The 20,879-nt window shown below is 38.1% G+C and overlaps 2 protein-coding genes and 1 long non-coding RNA gene across 3 annotated transcripts; all 3 read right to left on the bottom strand.

The window, feature by feature from the left end:
• Positions 1 to 329: 329 nt before the first annotated feature.
• Positions 330 to 8,841, bottom strand: LOC108868325 (ent-kaurenoic acid oxidase 2-like). Its single transcript, XM_048579461.1, has 9 exons — positions 8,582 to 8,841; positions 8,162 to 8,503; positions 2,895 to 3,033; positions 2,396 to 2,659; positions 2,124 to 2,210; positions 1,950 to 2,028; positions 1,771 to 1,877; positions 1,444 to 1,565; positions 330 to 702 (listed from the first exon to the last, which is right to left on the bottom strand). The coding sequence occupies exons 1-9, from the start codon at positions 8,815 to 8,817 to the stop codon at positions 597 to 599; spliced, it is 1,482 nt and encodes a 493-aa protein (XP_048435418.1). The 5' UTR covers positions 8,818 to 8,841; the 3' UTR covers positions 330 to 596.
• Positions 8,842 to 10,798: 1,957 nt separating this feature from the next.
• LOC103962470 lies at positions 10,799 to 12,123 on the bottom strand. Its single transcript, XR_669567.2, has 2 exons — positions 12,013 to 12,123; positions 10,799 to 11,297 (listed from the first exon to the last, which is right to left on the bottom strand). It is a non-coding gene; the product is annotated as an uncharacterized LOC103962470 (long non-coding RNA).
• Positions 12,124 to 12,794: 671 nt separating this feature from the next.
• LOC103962471 (serine/threonine-protein kinase BSK2) lies at positions 12,795 to 18,455 on the bottom strand. Its single transcript, XM_009375168.3, has 10 exons — positions 18,104 to 18,455; positions 17,782 to 18,008; positions 17,214 to 17,349; positions 16,669 to 16,802; positions 15,690 to 15,795; positions 14,789 to 14,874; positions 14,063 to 14,251; positions 13,771 to 13,929; positions 13,393 to 13,506; positions 12,795 to 13,229 (listed from the first exon to the last, which is right to left on the bottom strand). Exons 1-10 carry the CDS (start codon positions 18,189 to 18,191, stop codon positions 12,978 to 12,980), a joined length of 1,491 nt encoding a protein of 496 aa, XP_009373443.1. The 5' UTR covers positions 18,192 to 18,455; the 3' UTR covers positions 12,795 to 12,977.
• Between the last annotated feature and the right edge of the window lie 2,424 nt (positions 18,456 to 20,879).

Here is a 20,879-nt window from a genome sequence, read left to right as displayed (position 1 = left end):
GTCTTCACCAATTATATTGGACCGTACCCGATTGGAATTAAGACTTAGATTTGTTTACAAACACCGTCAAGGCAATCCCTATGGCTATGGTAGTTGAAAATCAGGATACATATAACGGACAATCAAATTGATAACAAAACTAGAAATATTATTGAAAACAAAGAAACACTAAAAATTTGTCGAGACGGGTACACAATTCAAAAAGATTACATTGTAACTGACTTAGTTGTTTTTCAAACTAAACTATAAGCTATATTTATTGAGCAAAACTTAAAAAACCTAATTCGGATGGGTTAGGCCGAAATCTTAACTAACAAGCAAAACCACATAATTAAATAACTATAATACTAATATTTTACAACAAGGGTATGTTCAAGGATTGGAGGACCAAGTTGTATCCTCAGAAACATTGGAAAAACGAAAATCCCTAATACGACAAGTGATGACATATAAAAACAAAGGGGCCAGCCTCACTTTTCCATTGTAATCTTCCACTAACTAGCTCTTGGTATGATGATAGTTTCTCATGGTCCACGGGATGAGGACTTAAAACATATTTTACAAAGGGAAGCAAGTCTGCCCAGGTATTTTTCAGGTTATATGGATGATGATGAAAGCTTCTTAACTTTTGCAAGGCAATTGTCTTTGGGTCTTGGATGGGGTAAATAACTCACTCCAATTGCCGGATTGAGACGTTCAAGCCTGCATTCAACATTCAACAAGTTGAAGGTCAGAGGCCATCTATTATTTGTAACTTTACATATTAATTAGTTAATTAATAAACAAAAAAATTAGTGATGAAACTACTACAACATTTTATAATTTGAAATGTCTGAGGTCATCTGTACGACAATTGGTTTAAACTAGATACGATGAACTTGAAATTTATACTCTTTCAGATAAATAATTATGATGTAAAATATAATTTGTATTAAAAAAAAAATAGTAACAATTAAAATTCTTGGATTTGGAATCTCACCTTCCAAATATACCATTGCATTGGATTTGGAAACACTTTTATTAGAAAATACATTGATATTTGGTTTTAAACCTTCCGTCCTTCATAGAAAAACACACTTCAAGTACTTCATAAAGAATCTCCAAGAACTTAACACGTCGGTATTTCTTCTTAGACATGAGAAAACTCATGCCCTTCTAAGTTGAGTAATCCATCTTTTACCTTCAAGTCGGATATATTTTTTTTCTTCATTTCTTCCTTCAATATACCTTGAATATAGAGAGTTATCTCATTCTAGACACCAAACCAACCCTCTGTGGTGAACCTAGATTTCAATCGGTATCGGATTTGACATGAGGGATTGAATTCCCACATTTTAAATCCAAAATCCAAACAGAACCTCAGATATAGTAGTCATGACTTTTTAGCTATTTGTTTGAAAGAAAAGTATGAAGGACAAATGGAGATCAAGCAAAGGGACTCACTCATAATTAAGGAGAAAATAGTGAAGAAAAATAGTAATTTCAAGCTTGGTCAAATCACTTCCAGGGCATAGCCTACTTCCTATTCCAAAGGGAATGAAACTCCGTGCCTTGGCATTACTTCCCTACAAAAACAAACCATAACTTGACTTCGTTAAACGACAATTTGCTCAGCAATATCGATTTTTTTGTATACTCTGGTGTTTTTAACCGTAGATCTTTGGTCATTGATACAATGACCAAGATCCAACTGTTAAAAACTACGCTGGAAGGCATGAATGTCATACCCTATTACAAATTAAATTGAATTAGGTGCATTATCTTGCTTACATTCCATCTTGAGGGATTAAACTTCTTTGGATCTGGATAATATTCTGGGTTCAAATGGACACCTCTATACCACATCATTACCTTCCAGCCCCTTGGTATTGTGTAACCTTCAAGACACAACATGTTCAGTAGGTTTAACAGATTAAGCAAGGATTGGGTAAGTAGCGAAGTTAATTTACCAGAGACTTTGACATCAGTAGCAGCCTCTCGGTAGCTATACAATGAGACGTTAACAATGCGCAGTGTTTCATCGATTACCTTACATCAGAAGTAATCATAACTTGTTAGTTGTTACTTACATTATCTTAGCAAGACGATGGTTAAAGAGTTGAAATTAGCCACAGAAAACATACCTTGGAAAGATATTCCATCTGTTTAGTTCCTTTAAAGTTCAATCCTTCTTCTGGTGATGCCGTTTTCAGAATCTCCAGTTGTTCTGCCTGAAACATAATAACATCCAGTCAATTGGGTTCTTAATATTTCGAGAGAAACTCATCTACAATTGAACTATGGTACGTGGTAGGAAGAATGCGGCCACCAAAAGTAGCTGGAGACAAACATATTCTCACAATTCCTCTACAAGTTTACCGAAAAACAAAAGGAGACTGAAATAGAATGCAACCACCTTGGCTTTTTGGTAGTATTCTGGATTTTCATGTAAGAAGAGAGTAGCCCACAAAGTGGCATGGGCTGTAGATTCATGACCAGCGTTTAAGTACATGAGGATTATGTCTATAATCTCTTCATCATCTAATTTGTTACCATTTTCGTCTTCGGTTTCCATTAACATGTCCGTCATATCTGTTCTTTCCCTTGAAATCTGAGCTTCGTTTCTTGCCCGCCTTCCGTCTAAAATACCTTGTATAATCTTAACCATCCTTTTTCTAGCCTGATTCATGTAAGAATATCATTATCGAGATTCAAGTCTAAGAAATGATATCATAGAAAGAAATAGATAAAGGCAACTCAAGTTGGTTACAACAGCACACTCCCCCCTCTGCACCCATGTTTGAATCCCTCTACTTGTAGTTTAGATTATATTAGAATATCTCTCGATTCTCGAATCAGAAAGACGAACAAGAAAAAGGAACTGAAGCAAAAAAAGTTATCAAGTATTATCTGACCTTGAGGGCTTTATGAAAAGCAAAGCCAGGAAGGTTAATGGCCATGGCCCTTAGACCATGATTCATAATAGCATATTCCTTTTCCATGGTTTCCAACGGTGTACCAACCTCACAACTCAAGAAAATGAACATGATTATTATTGGAAGAATAAGCCGTCCTACAGCCGTCCTACCTTGTCTAGCCGTCCTACAGACGTCCTACCTTGTTCTACCTACACACTAGCCGTCCTACAGCCGTCCTACCTTGTCCTACCTACACACTAGCCGTCCCCTACAGCCGTCCTACCTTGTCTAGCCGTCCTACCTTGTCTAGCCGTCCTACAGCCGTCCTACATTGTCTAGCCGTCCTACAGCCGTCCTACCTTGTCCATAAGCCGTCTTACAACCGTCCTACCTTGTCTAGCCGTCCTACAGCCGTCCTACCTTGTCCTACCTACACACTTGTATCATGTATATAGATCCTTGTAATCTTGTAGAGAAACATAATGAGAAAAAGCATTCTCTTCCATATTTTTCACATGGAATCAGAGCCGGAACCTTAACCGGCCCGACTCCATTGTTGTCCCTTCTCTTCTTCTGCACATTCGTTTCGATAATGGCAGAAGATAATCTTTTTGGCTCAGAAGCTGAAAGCTTCACAGCTCCTCGCCCTAGTTTTCCAGAAACTGAAGTCAACCCAAACCAACGTTTGTGTTCTGTGTTGTTAAATGAGTTTAACTATCTTCCATGGTCCAGATCAATATCTCTTGCCCTTGGAGGAAGGTCCAAACTTGGATTTGTCAATGGAAGTATTGAAGCACCTGACGTCGCATCGCCGGAGTATGAAGCATGGCTGTGCAAAGACCAGCTGGTCATGTTGTGGCTCCTCAACTCCATGGATCCTAAGCTGTCTGAAATTTTCAGTTTTTCAGAATCCTCTAGTGCTCTTTGGAAGGCAGTCAAGGACATGTATGGAAATCAAAACAATGCTGCTCGAGTGTTCCAGCTTAAGAGGAATCTCGCAAGTCTTCAACAAGATGATAAATCCTTTGTTCATAATCTCGGTTGCATGAAAAACATGTGGAACGAACTAGATATGTATCGACCACACACTATCGATGCTGCCGTACTGTTAAAAAGGTCCGAGGAAGACAAAATCTTTCATTTGCTTGCAAGTTTGGGTTCTGAATATGAAGATCTTAGAAGCCATATTCTAATGAATCCCGAACTTCCATCATTTGCAAGTGTTTGCACTACTATCCAGCGAGAAGAAGTACGCAGAAAAGTCATGAATGTTGACGTAAAACCTAGTGTGTCTGAGGCTAGAGCTTTTGTGACAAATCACAAGTCATTTGGAGATAAAGTATACAAGGGAAAAAGGCCAGATTTGAAGTATCTACATTGTAATAATGTTGGACATCTAATAGATCGATGCTGGATATTGCACCCTGAGTTGAAGCCAAGGTTTGAGAACAAGCCTTTAAGAGATCATAAGGGCTCATACGCTAGACCACATACAAACAAGCATGGTTCCATCGGTGGGTCGATGAACTTTACAGCCAATCCGGCTGACTTGTTGAATGAGTTCTCAACCTACCTTCAAACCAGAAAAGGAAGCACAGGTGAAACGTCGACTGGGGAAAGTCAAACTGCTCTTCTTGGACAGTTTGCAGGGTTCTTAGCTGAATCTGGTCATGTACCTCAAGGAGACATTCCAGGTATCATGTGTGCTCTTTCAACTGCTCTAAATGTTAGTCACTCTCATGATTTTTGGATTATAGACTCAGGTGCCACAGATCACATGACAAATCAATATTCAAAGCTACACGATTTTGAAAGCTACACTAAACCATCACTAGTTTCTGTAGCAAATGGTAGAGGTGTGCCAGTTCTAGGTAGAGGGAAAGTTAAACTGATCTCAGAAACTGTTGAGTCCACAGCGTTATATGTTCCATCTTTTCCTTTTCAATTATTGTCCGTAGGAAGGATTACAAACTCTCTAAACTGGCGTGCAATTTTTCCCCCCACAATGTTGTTTTTCAGGATCTAGCCACCAAGAAGCTGATTGGTGAAGGTCATTACCTAAATGGGCTGTACTATTTTTCAAAGGACCTCAATGTTCCAAAGGGGTTCCAAGTCAGCTCAAACCTAGAACATCGGTTGTGGCATCAACGCCTAGCACATCCCTCAGAATCTGTGTTGTCTACATTGTTCCCTAGTTTATGCAAATCCTCCCTTGTATGTGAAATTTGTCATTTGTCAAAATCTACTAGACTCCTATTCAATTCTTCCATGTCTAGGACTAGCAAGTTTTTTGAGATGGTGCACTCCGATGTTTGGGGACCTGCACCTCTAGAGTCTTTTGATGGTTATAGGTACTACGTTATCTTTGTTGATGATTTCTCAAGAGCCACTTGGTTGTACCTCCTAAAATTCAAAAGTGAAGTTATGGATGCTTTCAAGGACTTTCATAATCTTGTCATGAACCATTTTTCGTCTCAAATCCACATACTAAGGTCTGATAATGGCACTGAATATACATCCAAAAATATGACTAACTATTTGAGCACCCATGGAATTATACATCAAACAAGTTGTGTAGGTACTCCTCAGCAAAATGGAATTGCCGAAAGGAAGAATAGGGACCTACTTGAAAAAACCAGGGCGCTAATGTTGCAAATGAATGTGCCTAAGAGGTTTTGGTCTCAAGGAGTTCTTGCAGCCACCTATCTTATCAACAGACTGCCTAGTCGTGTTCTGGATACAAAATCACCATCTGAGGTTATGCAAAACAAAAAAATTAATCTTTCCCATCTGAGAATCTTTGGATGTACCTGTTATGTTCATATTCAATCCCATCACCGAGACAAGCTTGATCCTAAAGCTGTCAAGTGTGTTTTCATGGGATACTCCTCCACCCAAAAAGGGTACAAATGCTACAATCCGTGCTCCAGGAAGATGTTTGTCTCAAGAGATGTACGGTTTGATGAAAACCAACCATATTTCAACAAATCATCAGATCAAAATCGTCAGGGGGAGCACTTCCTAGATCTCTTCCCATTGCCAAATCCAATCGAACCAAGTGACTGTGTCCATTCACTACCTCACAACCGGGACTCTCATGCAACCCTTAATGACAACCTGCTTATTGGAGACGACACTGAAGCCTCAGAAGCACAAGTAGTTCCCCATGACCATAACACAACATCTATACAAGAGAGTGGAGCTGAACCTATTGTGATCCCAGCTCAACCCCGCAGGAATCCGACTCGAGATCGACATCCACCATCAAGGCTGCAAGACTATGAAACTTACCATGCAAGGTACCCTATTCACAAGTTTGTAAATTACTCCAAAGTCTCTCACTCTCATGCAGCATTCCTCAGTAAACTGTCCTATGAAAGTGAACCAAGGAACTTTCAAGAAGCCAATCGTCAAGTTGTGTGGAGGCTAGCCATGGAAGAAGAACTCAAAGCCTTGAATGAAAATAAAACCTGGAGTGTAGTTCAACTTCCCAAAGGCAAGAAGGTGGTAGGCAGTCGGTGGGTCTATAAAATCAAGTTTAATTCTGATGGCTCAATTGAACGACACAAGGCAAGATTGGTGGCTCGCGGCTTTACTCAAACTTTTGGAGTGGACTATAAGGAGACATTTGCTCCCGTGGCTAAGATGAGCACAATAAGGGTTTTGTTATCTGTTGCAGTGAACCATAAATGGCCATTGTACCAAATGGATGTGAAAAATGCTTTTTTACATGGAGACCTCGAAGAGGAAGTCTACATGCAACTACCCCTGGGTCATCCACAAGCACAGAATTCAGGTATGGCTTGCAAGCTTCATAAGTTAATCTATGGCTTGAAACAATCTCCTCGTGCCTGGTATGCCAAACTGAGCTCGGTACTTGAAAATTTTGGGTTCAAGAGAAGTCATGCTGATTCCTCCCTGTTTGTTCGAATAGGATCAGTTAGCAAATTAGTTGTACTAATCTAAGTTGATGATATCATCATCACAGGTGATAACATTGATGAGATTCACACTCTTAAACATTCTCTTCATCAACAATTTGCCATTAAAGACTTAGGAGTTTTAAAATACTTCCTTGGGATTGAACTGGCCACTTCCCCCAAGGGACTTTTTGTGAGTCAAAGGAAATATGTGATTGACTTACTTCAAGAACTGAAGATGATGGACTGCAAACCAACTCGTACTCCTCTTGATAGCAAATTGAAGTTGGACTTGACAGGAGAACCTCTCAGTGATATCAGTTACTACCAACAATTGGTGGGTAAGCTTATATATCTCACCATCACCAGACCGGATATAACTTACGCCGTTAGTCTTATAAGCCAATTCATGCATGCACCCACTGAAGCTCATTTAAATGTTGTTAAAAGAATTCTCAGATACCTCAAAGGCTCCATTGGTCGGGGAATCGTTATGAAAAACAATGGTCATACTCAAATCATTGCCTACACCGATGCTGACTGGGCAGGGAATGCTATTGATAGAAAATCCACTACTGGCTACTGCACGTTGGTTGGAGGAAACCTCGTGACATGGAAGAGCAAAAAACAAAATGTAATTGCTCGCTCAAGTGCCGAAGCTGAGTATAGAGCCATGGTTTCCACTGCATGTGAACTCATTTGGCTCAAGGGCCTTATCTCGGACTTGGGGTTCTCAATCAACACACCTATGTCTCTTTTCTGTGACAATCAAGCAGCTATGCATATTGCCTCCAATCCGGTGTTCCATGAACGCACCAAACACATTGAAGTTGACTGTCACTACGTTCGGGAACAAGTCCAGTCCAAGGTAATTCAAACCACATTCACTCGAAGCCAAGATCAACTTGCTGATATTTTCACGAAGTCTCTTGCTTCTCCTCAGTTTCAAAGTCTGCTCTCCAAGCTTGGATCAATTAACCTCCTTGATCCAGCTTGAGGGGGAGTATTGGAAGAATAAGCCGTCCTACAGCCGTCATACCTTGTCTAGCCGTCCTACAGCCGTCCTACCTTGTCCTACCTACACACTAGCCGTCCTACAACCGTCTTACCTTGTCCTACCTACACACTAGCCGTCCCCTACAGCCGTCCTACCTTGTCTAGCCGTCCTACAGCCGTCTTACCTTGTCCATAAGCCGTCCTACAACCGTCCTACCTTGTCTAGCCGTCCTACAGCCGTCCTACCTTGTCCTACCTACACACTTGTATTATGTATATAGATCCTTGTAATCTTGTAGAGAAACATAATAAGAAAAAGCATTCTCTTCCATATTTTCCACAATTATTCTGAATGTGATCTTCCTAATCTCAGTCAAGAACTCAACGGGCTTCTCTGCTTCCGCCAATTCATCCAACGAACTGACTATGACATCCTTTATATACTCATGGTACATAGACAGTGCCTTGTGACCACTGATTGGGGCGGCTGTCAGCTTGCGAAGGCGCTTGTGTTCCTCTTCAGATAGGCCCAAAAATGATTTCCTTCCCATTAATTCCGACATTGATTTTGGCCAACCGGTCTTGAATTGTAAACTATCCATCAGCACCTGCTTGCATGTTTCAGCTGTTGTTACAATTATGGTTGGCTTTCCAAACAAACAGGCCTTGTAAATTCCAGTGCTGCCAAACCTATTAGCCAACACAAAACTCATTAGAATGCATGTACATTCGAATTCACATCACAGAGTTTTCGGGTTAGAGACAAACCTTTTGACATGATTGGAGATGAACGACTCCGGATCATCGGATTTTAGAGCTTTGATGAACGACAAGGTGTTGCCAATGAAAGGCCAGCCCAGTTCACCCGGAGGTAAAGTGTGCTTGTTTTCACCCAATTTTCTCACGAACAGCCATTCGTTTGCTTTCTTTAGGATCAAAAGTAGAGCACCAAATCCACCAACTGAAGCTGTGAAAACAAAACCCCAGAAACCCAAAAACTCCATTTTTCACCTTTTTCTTGGATTTTTCATTTTACTGGTTTCTCTTAAATAGAAAATTTTGGACTTGTGCTTTAGTTTTGCTTCTTCTATTTGGCATCATGTGTCACAAGATACCAAGCATCTCTCAACGGAATCTTTGTGGCTAGTAATTGTTGTCATTAATGACAAAGTAATTTGATGAATAAAAGGCTTGTAGCTCAGTTTATTAAAAGTATTTAACTCTGCATTTGATTTAGAGTTCAATACCTCGTTTCTTGATAGAGATTTTCTATGGTATCCTAGAGAATGAGATACTCTGAGTGTTCTAAGTGTTAGATCTTTTTCTTATTTTTTTATTTTAATATTCTTCCGGTTTTCATCATGTCTTGTTTGCGGATGTGTCGACCTGGACACAATCTTCATGTTGTAATTGCTATTTAGTGGAGGTTGAATTGTCTTTCTGCACCTCAGCTGCTACTACATGAGTGAAAAAATTCTTCTTCGACTCCTTCAGAATTTGCATTGTGCATCGTTAGGAAGCGACCTCATTAGACTTCGTTTCTCCAAATCCTCCTCTCGCAATGGGAGTCAGATCTTCTGGTACTCGATTGATGTCACCACTCCAATATTCACGAGCGATGGATCGCTAGCGATTATGAAGGTCTGCGGTGAGACAGTCGGAGGGGTACTTATATTGAGTACGATTGTGCTGCTGATAGTTGAGGTGAGCCGTTGAATCTGGTCAGGACCTTTGTCCTGCTGGCTAGGCCAGCACTACTGCTGCCTGGGCTGCTTCTGCTAGATTCAGCTCCACCTGCTGTTTGGGCTAGTTCGCCTAAGTCAGTTTCTCTAAAAAAAGAAAGAGTTTAGGGCTTGATTGCGTAACAAAAGCTTACCAGAATATTTGGTGGAGAACAAGATATTTATAGAGCATAGGTCGATCACATGTGTAGGGCTTCCCCTAACATGTGCCGACATCAGATTGGCCAAGGTGAATCATCTGTTGAATAAATGAGAAAAGAATTATCCCCAAGATATTATTTATTAAATAATATCTTGAGATTATCTTGTAATATCCTTAATTGGGTATGATTGTGGCTTCTCACTTGATGAAGTTGACCTTCAATTAGGAAAGCATAAAGATAAGGTTTTGTAATTAATCCCATCTTTAAGACTTCAAACTTCAAGGATGTTACATGGATTAAATGTGAGCCTTGCCAATTTAATAAGTGCATTCTCATCTTTTGTTGATAAGAGTTCACATGTTATCTTTATAATTTATTGAATTAGTTTTTGCTCCACAATAATTGTTGTCATTAATGAAAATATAATTTGATGAGTAAAACAAAAAGAATCATGCGTATGCAAGAGGCTTGTAGCTCAATTTGTTCAGGACATACACCCCGACACTTGAATAGAGTTCAATTCCTCGCTTTCTCGAAAGAAATTTTCTATGGTATCCTAGAGTATGAGATACTCTTAAGTGTTTTAAGCTTTAAAACTTTTTTAAATATAAAAATCAAAACATATTTAATATATATATATAAATCAAAATATTTCTGCTATATCACATACTCAAGAACACCTTAAAATATTTGTTCCAAAATATTGCTTGTATTAAAAATCGAAAAGAGATCATCCTATATCAGAATGTGTACCATGTGATTGAGGTTAGAAAAGCAACCAGGTTGATTATATTCGTTCTCCTTTATTCACTAAACCCCACTTCTTAATTGAGAGATGCTACATTTGTCCTTTTGTTAACAACCTTTAATTATTGAGGTCAATGGATTAGAAAATCAAATCTTCGTATGGTAACTACGACATCAGTAGGTACGTGAAAGGAACTTGCAGTTGGACGAAGGCGAGATGTCGATTTCTTTTCCAGTAGGTCTAAGAGAGCATAAATCATTCTAAAACCCGACAGCGACTATCAGTTTATATTTGATTAAATTATCATATAAACAAAAAGAACAAAAATAAAAAAAGTAGAAAAACTATTACATATGACAACGATATGTTTATTATTTATTAATAATTACCATATGAAAATAGCAAGAATCATCAGGTTCATTTGCGTTCATCATCCTTCTAATATGAAGGTTTAGAACACTAATGACACCAGGACCCTATCAGTCTGTATAGTTATTCACACACGCGTAGTAGTTCGTAAGAACAACAAATATATTTACAGTCTCTTAAGAAAGAGTAATTCCATGACCGCTATAGATAGCGTCGCTGCTAATCCTCACGGTTTTCACATCGCAAACGATCAAGTTTTGATATCGGCAGATTGCACATTAGAAATAGACATGAGTTCAGTGACGTACTTCTCATGTCCATCCCCATTCGCCGCCGCAACCCTATCCAACAGTGCAGGCAGAAAACTCAGGTCGAGAACCTGATCCGCTACAGGGTCAGAGATTGCGATGAGCGACTCCCTGGCCTGCTCACCAGAAACATCCTTGCAGAGTACTTCGTTATCCATAAGGTTTCGAATCTTCCTGCACTTCAAAAACCCAACATTTCTTCAAAATGTTATTAAGTTGTGAAAAGTTTCGGCGAACGCCATAGTTTTGCTATTCTTTTTCTATAACCTGCTCCGCTGTGTCCAGCCAAAAACTATTCCGATGTTATCCAGATGCTGTACTAAACCATAAACCAAGTTTGAATGTCCATTTACATATGACATTACAGACATCACCCGTTCAGATGCACGGTAAAGAAAAATGTTACATTTGCTAGGCACAGCGTAAAAGTTATTTATTTCTCTTTTCCAACTACGGTTAAGAATTTCATCAAAAGTTGGGGTGTGATAAAACTCAACTAATATCAAACTATGAGATATTAAAGTTCAGTTCCAAAAAAATATCAAACTCAATTCCTTCGTACAGTAATGAGGATTAAATTGTCACGGATTATAAACAAATCTGGACGTCAATTTGATATCTTTTTTTCCTAATACGGATTATTTACTCTAATTCTTCTAGTTTTATTAAACATTCATAGATCTGCAGACTCCATAAATAAATATTTACACATTACATAAGAAAAAAAAGTTCTCCATCTCGAACATGGAAATGATCGAACTTTATTTTCTTGGGAACCAAACAAAAGCTAAGGTCTAACATGATTGATCAACAATAATAATAATGAATTAAAAGAAAAAGAAATTAAAAAATGTAAAACATAAAATATTTGGATAATCGGTAGTCATACCTGGGTGCTGTGCGTTTGTCTGCCTTTTTCTCCTTCTTTCAATCTCTATCTCTGCAATTTATATAGTTTTTAATTTTTTTTAAATTGGCAAAGAGACGGTTTTGCCACTTTTATTCCGGTAAAAATTAGTTTTGCCACCTTTAATTGGTAAAAATAGATTTCTCTTTTCTTTTATTGGTTTTTATTGTTTTCTTGGCGAATTGTTGGCTTTTATTGTCTAATTCTCTTGGGAATAGTTATTAGCACTCCAAAAATCTCATTTAGCACTCCAAACTTTATAAAATTAGAAAGAAAAATACATTTGTGAAGAGTGTAGAATAAGATTTTTGAAGTGCTAATAATAGTTCCTATTTTCTTGACAAAGCTATAACTTTTTTACAATACTGTAAGATTCGAACACATGTGCAAAGAGGTGTATATATTGTTTTTGTCAACTAGCCTAACTATGTTTATTCTTTCCCACTTAACCCTCTAGACCTTAATTTTCGTCACCACGTTACCCGAATTTTGTCAACACAACGTACATATAAACTTATTTGGTACAACGTAAGTGTGGAATAAGGGAGAGAACGAAAGAGGATGATATTAACTAGTTCCCCGTGTTAATCCAAGTGCTGAATTTTCAAGTATTAGATTACAAATTGTAACGTTCGAGTTACACATTTTATGGATGATGCACAAATTCGACCAACCTAATGTTAGGCCTAGGGCTCAGCCAACCCTAGTGGGATTGTACTTGGTGTTCTTAGAACCTTCTCTCTTGGTTACTTGACAGCGGTACAAGTCAAAACACTCCGATAACAAAATCAAATGGTAAGGATAATTACATGAAAAGACTAGAATTCTCAAGGATTGTCATGCAATTTGTTTTAGTAGCATAAGTTTTGGATCTTAAAAAAAAAAACCACATTTCACTTTCGCCTACGACTTTCTCTACCTATTCTATCCACTCCAAGTGTACGAGTTTAGTTACGCCAGGCGTTGTGTCTCTTTGTGTCAAAGGCCGCTCCATCATTTAGCATGTCCTGAGCATCAGTCTCCATTCCGAGCTTTGAGAGCGCAAGCGCCTGCAAGTAGAATGCAGTTGGCCACTCTGGTATGCATACCTGTGCCTGCATCGCATCTCTTAAAGCAAGCTCTGCTTGGCCATTCATTAAGTAGGAGAAGGCTCTTCTCGCAAAGACAGTTGCTGAAGGGCCAGACATCATAGCAACCAACTGTTCATGCAAGGAAAACGCTTGCTTTTTACAAACTTCGGAATATTCATTTTTTTTTTAGAAACTACATTCCAAATAAATACACATCAAACTAATTCATCACATAATATAACCCTATTCTTAAGATGAGAATCGACCAAAGGAGAAGGAAAAGTGCATCTACCTTGGAATAATACTCGATTGCATTCTTGAAATCCTTATCCCTAAATGCAATATCACCAAATTTCTTTGTGTTCAACATATCTTGGACTTGTTGTGTCCATTCTTGGAATGAGAGCTGGAAATATATAGATCACATTATCAGAACGTAAGTGACGTGTTTCCATGAACCCATGAACAAATAAGACAATCATGAATAAGAAGCAAAACCAACCACAATTTGCCAAATATTGTGACACTACAATATGCCAATTACTACATTTCAAATTAAGCTAGCATTTAAGGTTTGTTTACCTCAAAATTCAACATGCATAGAGTATTTAAGAACTCGGTTTCAAACTGTTAGGCTGCAAGTGCAAGTAGAATATGAAATTCAGCGTACCTCATTTTCGGCACCTTCCTCATCTTTATAGCCCGTTTTTAGCAAAATATCATGCACAGCAGTAAGATCCATCCTGGCACACGCCTTTCCAAGGGGAGAAAGCATGGTTGGCACCACAACAGTGTTTTTTGGGAGGCCCAATAAAACATGAGATGCCACCTTAACCAACCAACATGAGCAATCAGAGCATATAAGGATGGGAAAAAGAATATGTTATAAAACAAAGTAGATGGACTATGTATCACACAAAACAAAGAAATAGTAAACTGATGACTTCAGGATAACACGAAACCTCTTTCTGTTTTTGAAGCGGTGCAACGGCTGTGAGAAGAAACTTAATATCTCCTCTATCCCTGGCCTCAGACTGAAGACATTTGGAAGCAAGGTCAACCAATTTCGTGGCATCATCATTTGCATACTGCCCTTCCAATGATGAATCCATCAACAACAATACATTCTTTCCCCTTATCAAATCCAGTGCCTGGTGATACAATAATTCCTTAAACAATCCTCATATCTTTCACAGTAGAAAACTAAAGAGAATTATTTTCCAACTTTGTATTCCCAAAAGAGTTTGGATCTAATGCAATCTGAGCTCGGGAAGATTCATAAGGGACGTCAAAATATTCAACATAAAAGTAGTGTTTTGAGTAAACATAATGAACCTATACTGTTCGTGGAGTCCAATTCTTACTTGTTAAATTTGAGATATCAATAATACCGACCACGTAAAAATAATAAATCAAGTGCAGGACATAAATACATAATATACATTGAAGACAAAAACATTCAAAACGATCGGAGCTTCGCGGAATGCTAATGAAAATAAAAGCACTAGGATCCTAAAACATAGTTTGAGACATATATTTGGAACCCTGAGATCATGCACCAACACAGTAGAGAATCTACAGCCTAGGCACTGGAAATGTCAATGAATTCACAAGGAAGAGAAAAAAAAAAAAAAAAAATCCCTGAAAGAAGAATAATGTAAAGGTTCAAGGAATGTAAGTCAACATACATGGCTTGGAGGAATATGCTTTCCACTCAAAAGGTCCAACAGGACAGTTCCATAACTGTAGATTACACTCTCTGGGATGACCCTGCCTGCAAAGTTTGACTCTAATCAAATATACTGAAAATCGGTTTTCATATCTCCAGCCATATAAAGTTATCAACCAAGTCGGGGAAAACTATCACACCACACCACATTAGGTAATTGCTAAGGTAGTAACTAGTTACACAATCTTCAGGATTCATAAGCATGAAAAAATTATGTAGTAATCCACAAATCCAGACTTAGAAAAGAACATGACGAACTCGATGTTGGTGTGTTGATGTATAAAAATGATTATGCTTTTCAGTCCAACATCAGTCACTATAATGAGAGGAAAATATTATAGTTTGTATGTAATACTTCATCACATAATATCCAATCAGCCTGAGCTCAATAATGATGTACAAAAACCACTATGCTTCGTTGTCCAACACCATTCACCCTGACATAGAGGCTTACAAGTTCTATGAATTAAACTTTATAACATATGACATCTAAGCAACCTGAGTACGAGACAATATAATCATTATACTTTTTTATTTTTTTTATATTTTATAATATGAAAGGCTTGTACGTTTGGTACCTAAGTTTGGCCAAGGTCCCAACTCAATACCTGCCCTTAATATCAGTTATCAATCTAACAGAAATTTGATTTCGTAATACTATTCTGCACAAAAAGATTAATTTAGTTACTAAACTGGGTAATAATATAGTTCTGGAATAGAAATGGGGTTTAGTAACTAAAATGAGACATATTACTGTTCGTACTTTATATTACATTATTTTGCTAAACCAAACGATGCAGGAGATATTTGAGACACAACTTTCTGTCTCCCATAAGGACAAATGCTGTGAAGTAATTTACCTGTCCGTAGAAACTCAGGTGGAGTATAAGCTAAATTGGTACTGTAGCTTTTTCCATCCCGACTATTTTTCATAAGGCCAAAGGTAGACAATCGAGGGTCACCATCCTGACACAAGTTCATTACTCAGTTGCACTGTCATCACAAAAATCTTACAGAACCTTGTAATTTATAGAATACGTTCCACTTTAAAACATGTTCACTAAAAGTGATAATCAATTGTATTTATATACAAGAAAACCAGTGGTCATCCGTGCAATAGTAAGATATTTAAGATACCAACAAACAAGAATAGAATAGAGAACTTATTTCATAGTCACTGTGAAACGACAAGAAAGTTAAAATAAGGTCAATGTTAGCAAAACATTGAAACACCTCAGATAGAAATGGGCAAATTGAGCTAACACAAAATGGACAAAGCAACTACTGCAGCACAGTTTGAGTAGTTGTAAAATGCCTGGTTATGTTTTCTCTTTCGGGCTTGGCAAGGCCATGTTAAATTTGCTGCCATTTTTCAAACTTCTTTAGGCAATGTAGAAAGATTATACACAGGAACATGCCAACTTATATGGGACATGTCAGCACAGTGCTCTCATATGATTTCCAACATGGCGTAAATGAAAAGAACAAGAACATATAAGTGTATAGGTACTGTAGTCTTTTAATTTGTCTTCTGGGAATGTGGACACCTCAACAGTTAATGGAGAAAACAATATCTGTCAAAGTTAGCAAACAGTGCAATCAAGTTTCTGAAGACGCGTGATAAATTTACGAGCAACCAACGTAAAAGCCCATGGAATAAATTACACTATTTGATGATCTACAGAGAAGCGGCACATATTTTGCAACAAATGCATACGCTATCAGGAATGCAAACATAAAAGCCTAGTGCATCCAAATGGAATAACCTGAAACCACGGGAGGCATTCATAATCCTCCTAACAAGATAACTGTATTCTTTGTCACAAATCATATGCATACCTCGTCAAAAAGAACTCTATATGCATTCAAATCATGATAGATCTTCTGGTTTTCTGTATTACAATGATCAAGTGCCTCTGCAATATAGTATGCAACTCTAACACGCATTTCCCATGGCAATGGCTTCTTGTCCCCTATAAGAAATCATAGGAAGTTAATAGTAAAAGAAAACATAATGGCCTGAGTAGGGATATCGTTTTGGAGCAGTATACCGATCACCATAAAGTAACACATAAGTCATAGATACACAGGAATCATCAGCGGCTTTAGTTGGACTAGGGAAACATTAGTCAAGTAAAATAATCGATGGTAGTGTTTTAAAACCTTGTGCGCAATACTTCAGAAAAGTACGGAAGGAGAGGTTTTGTTATTGTAGGTGCACAAAAAGTGTTGGACATAAGTAAAAATGCAAAGACGAAAAAGAGTTGATCATAGTGCACAAAAAAGTGTTCAAAAAAGCTAAAAGCAAAAGGAAGGTTAGTTACAAACTCAATGATATGCACTAGAGAAAAGAAAGAAAAAGGGAAGTGATTGAGCGGAATTACAATGGAAGAGATGCTTGGAAAGAGTATCATTGGGCATATACTCGGCCACCAAGAGCCGTTCGTCACCCTCGGCAGAGCAACCAATCAGATTCACCAATCTCTTGTGCCTCAACTTCCCTACTCCAGAAGCCTCAGCCTGCCCAATCATATTCATTAACATCAAACTCAGTATCAAACCATCCAATAATGCCAAAAACCCTCCAATGTGTATTATTTTTAGAAAATGAAGAAAAATTAGGGGTTATTTGAAATTTCGTTTTCGGTTTCGGTTTCAGTTTTATAACTGAAAGTAGAAAGTAGTTACCAAACAAGTTTTCGGTTTTTAATTTTCAAGAAAAATGAGAAGTGAAGTAAAGACAACAAATTTAAATCAAATGTCTAGTACAAAGAATAGAAAAATCCAAGTCCCAAAATTTTACTTTACTTTGTCTTTTCCAATTCCTCAGCATTACCAGCTAGATCAGCCCCAAATGAAAACCCAAGTCCCAAAATACTCTGTTATGAAAGCTATTTTCTTTGTCCTTCATTTTCTCGGGAACCAAACAGAAAATAATGATCTTGTACTCACCACGAACTGCTGGGCGTCGGGCCAAGATTGCTTGGAGAAGCGTTTAACAGCGACAAGGCGATTGCCATCAAGCTTCCCTCTGTAAACAACATTGGGAGCTTTTTCGCCGCTTTCGGAAACAATGCATTCGGAGCTGAACCCGTTCGTGGCCTTCCGGAGCTCGTCGACGCTGTACTCTTTGAATGCCGGCACCTGGGGATCCGCCGCCGCAGCTGGATCCCCATTAGCTTCAAAAACAAAACGAAATAAATAAAAAGAAAACCCATAAAAATCAATGCCATAAAAAGCAAAAAAAGAGGAGCCGAGAGAGGTAATGACCTACCCGGGTCGGGTTTCTGGGTGTCGGGTAGAGAAGAGGGGTGGTCGGGGGAGCGGAGAAGGTGGGCGGTTTTGGAGTGTAAGCAACCCATTTGAGTGGTAGTAGTTTGTGTCGGAAGTGGGGCTACATAGAAGAAGGGGAATGCGAAAGCGCTGAAGTGAAGAGCTTCGGAAATGGAGAGACAAGAAACGACACGAGTGTTGTGTTGCTGCAGCTGAGGACAAAGGTGACTGCTGACTCACCCAGTGAGAAGTGAATCTGTGAAAACAGACAGCCGGAGACAGAGAAATGGAAGCAGAAGAAGGAGGTCACGTGAGGGAGAGCTTGTGCTGTGTCTTTGTGTGTGAGGGAAGCAGAAGAAGGGGGTCGCGTGAGGGATTGTTTATGGTACTAATATGTATGACATGTTTGCGTACATCTAACAAAATTAAATATTGAATAAATTGTAGTAATGATCTCTCAATTTTAATTTAATTGGAACAATAATCCATCAACTAAAAATCCATTATCATTGGTTTCTCAACTCATCAAAACATGCAGTTGTGGTCCCTCAACTAAAAAGTCATAATCAATGGTTCCTCAACTTTAACTCAATTGGAGAAATGATCCTTGAACTTTAATCCAATTGAAGAAATAGTCTATCAACTTTAACCTAATTGTGCAATGGTCCTTCCAACATAACTCATTTTGACAAAATTTTGACGAAATTGACGAAAATGAGAAATTTTTCATTGTAACCGGTACATGATGTGGCACACCACGTGTCCTTAGACAAATGGTTGGATATGCGTGCTAAACAGTTAATAATTTAAAAAATAAAATTTCTCGTCACTTTTATTAAAACATGTGGCGTACCACTTGTGTTCCCATCACAATAGAAAAAATTTCAATGAAAAGGACCATAGCTACACGTTTTGATGAGTTGAGGGGTCAATGGTAATGAATTTTTAGTAGGAGACCATTACTCCAATTTGATTAAAGTTGAGGGACTATTGTTACAATTTACTCTTAAATATTTGTTGGTTTTCAACTTTAGATCAAAGTAATTTTACTTCTCATTAAATTCTATATTTCACGTTTGTTTGTTTGTTTGTTTTTTTTTTTTTTTTTTTTTTTTTTTTTTTTTTTTTAATATGTACACTAAAAGGTTGGGAGAGTGAGATAATTTTTACAATGGGATAACAATAATGTGGTTCAAATTCATCTTTGGCTAGAATCAAACGTAAGATGACACACCCTGACCAGAGTCAAGGCATGCTGACTGTCACGTGAGGGTGACGTAGTCAAGTCTGCAACATAAGTGATAATGATACGAAAAATATGAATAAATAAAAACCAAAACTAAACTTATTTAACTAGGGATACTATGTAAGTGTGTGAAAGTAATCAAATATAAGATACAGGCGTATCATAGTATAGGTAAAACGAAAGTGCAGTCAAACTAACTAAGTATTAATTATACAAACAGGGAGAAGATCCCTACTTTTATTTGTGGAAACTTCAGAACCGCCGTGTAGTCCTTGTGAGCCACCAAAGATGATCAGCTACCTAGAACTTGGAGGGGCGCAAAACAGAAGGGTGAGTGGGCAAAAACAAAGTGTTTGAAAACATATTTAGCTTTATGAACATAATAACCTCTCTTCGTAAAACTTGTATAGTTTCTAGATAATACTACTATGTAGGTACGAAAAACCAAAGCACAAGGCCAGCGAAAATTGAAGTATGACATGTCATAATATTTTAGCACTAAAAGATGTAAGCAAGGTATGAAACCAATATAAAGTAGTATGCCAGTTGGAGTCACCTAATATGACCTATACGACTGGATCTATAACTCATCAACATATGTTTGCACAGGAGTCGGAGTCACCTAATGTGACCTGTATGACAGGCTGGGTGTAAATAAGTACGCTCAAGTGCTATGATCACGTGAAAATTGTGTGATAAATCGCAGGTCATCTACAAGTCAGAACTACCTATTGTGGTCTGTATGACAGGTTAGCACCAAAACTTGGATCCAAGGTGAGCGTGCGGTGTGAGCGGTGAACAATCATGTGAAAACTGTGCCCTGGCCTCGGGCATGAACACTTACATCGGGGTGCAGCATAATAAGCTATAATGCATAAATGCATAGCAATATGCAATGCAATAGGACCAATCACATGCTAACTCACCTGAAGCTTACCTGAGCCTCTGCAGCATCAAATAGTATAATTCACAATTCATACTAATGCAACAATATAGCAATAAGTGGTATAGACATGGCATACTAGGCATAAATTCAATTAAAAACGTTTTTTGGAAATCGTAAAACATATACATACATACATACATACATACATACATACATACATACATACATACATACATACATATATAATAAATGCCCACTCACTGATAAGTAGCAGGATCGTAGCCCTCTTACTTCACTTGTCCACGCTCGTTCTCGGGGTACATCTCACCTATATGCGATATAACTAGTTTAACATTAATTCAATAGCACCTAAACAAAACCTAGGAATAACTTCTCAAAGCTTGCTCAAATAGGGTGTTTGAATACACCAGCATGATCTACTCAACAAGATTAACACCCCCATATTTTTACAAAAATTTTTAGATGTCGGACGCACCCTTACGTGCCGGCCAAGGCACGGCCACACGCAGGCACGTGCCTAGCACATGGGATGGAAAACCCTAACGGCGTTAGGAATATTCCGTCAAAATATTATAATATTCTATTAAATTATAACAGTGTTACTTGACGCCGTTAGAATATTCC

Source organism: the organism of the source record quoted next, unplaced genomic scaffold, assembly GCF_019419815.1.
Source record: "Pyrus x bretschneideri cultivar Hongxiangsu unplaced genomic scaffold, Pyrus_bretschneideri_v1 Contig136, whole genome shotgun sequence".
In the NCBI taxonomy this organism is placed as follows: Eukaryota; Viridiplantae; Streptophyta; class Magnoliopsida; order Rosales; family Rosaceae; genus Pyrus; species Pyrus x bretschneideri.
Note: the sequence above shows the minus strand (reverse complement) of the source record. Positions and strands in the feature narration are given on the sequence as shown.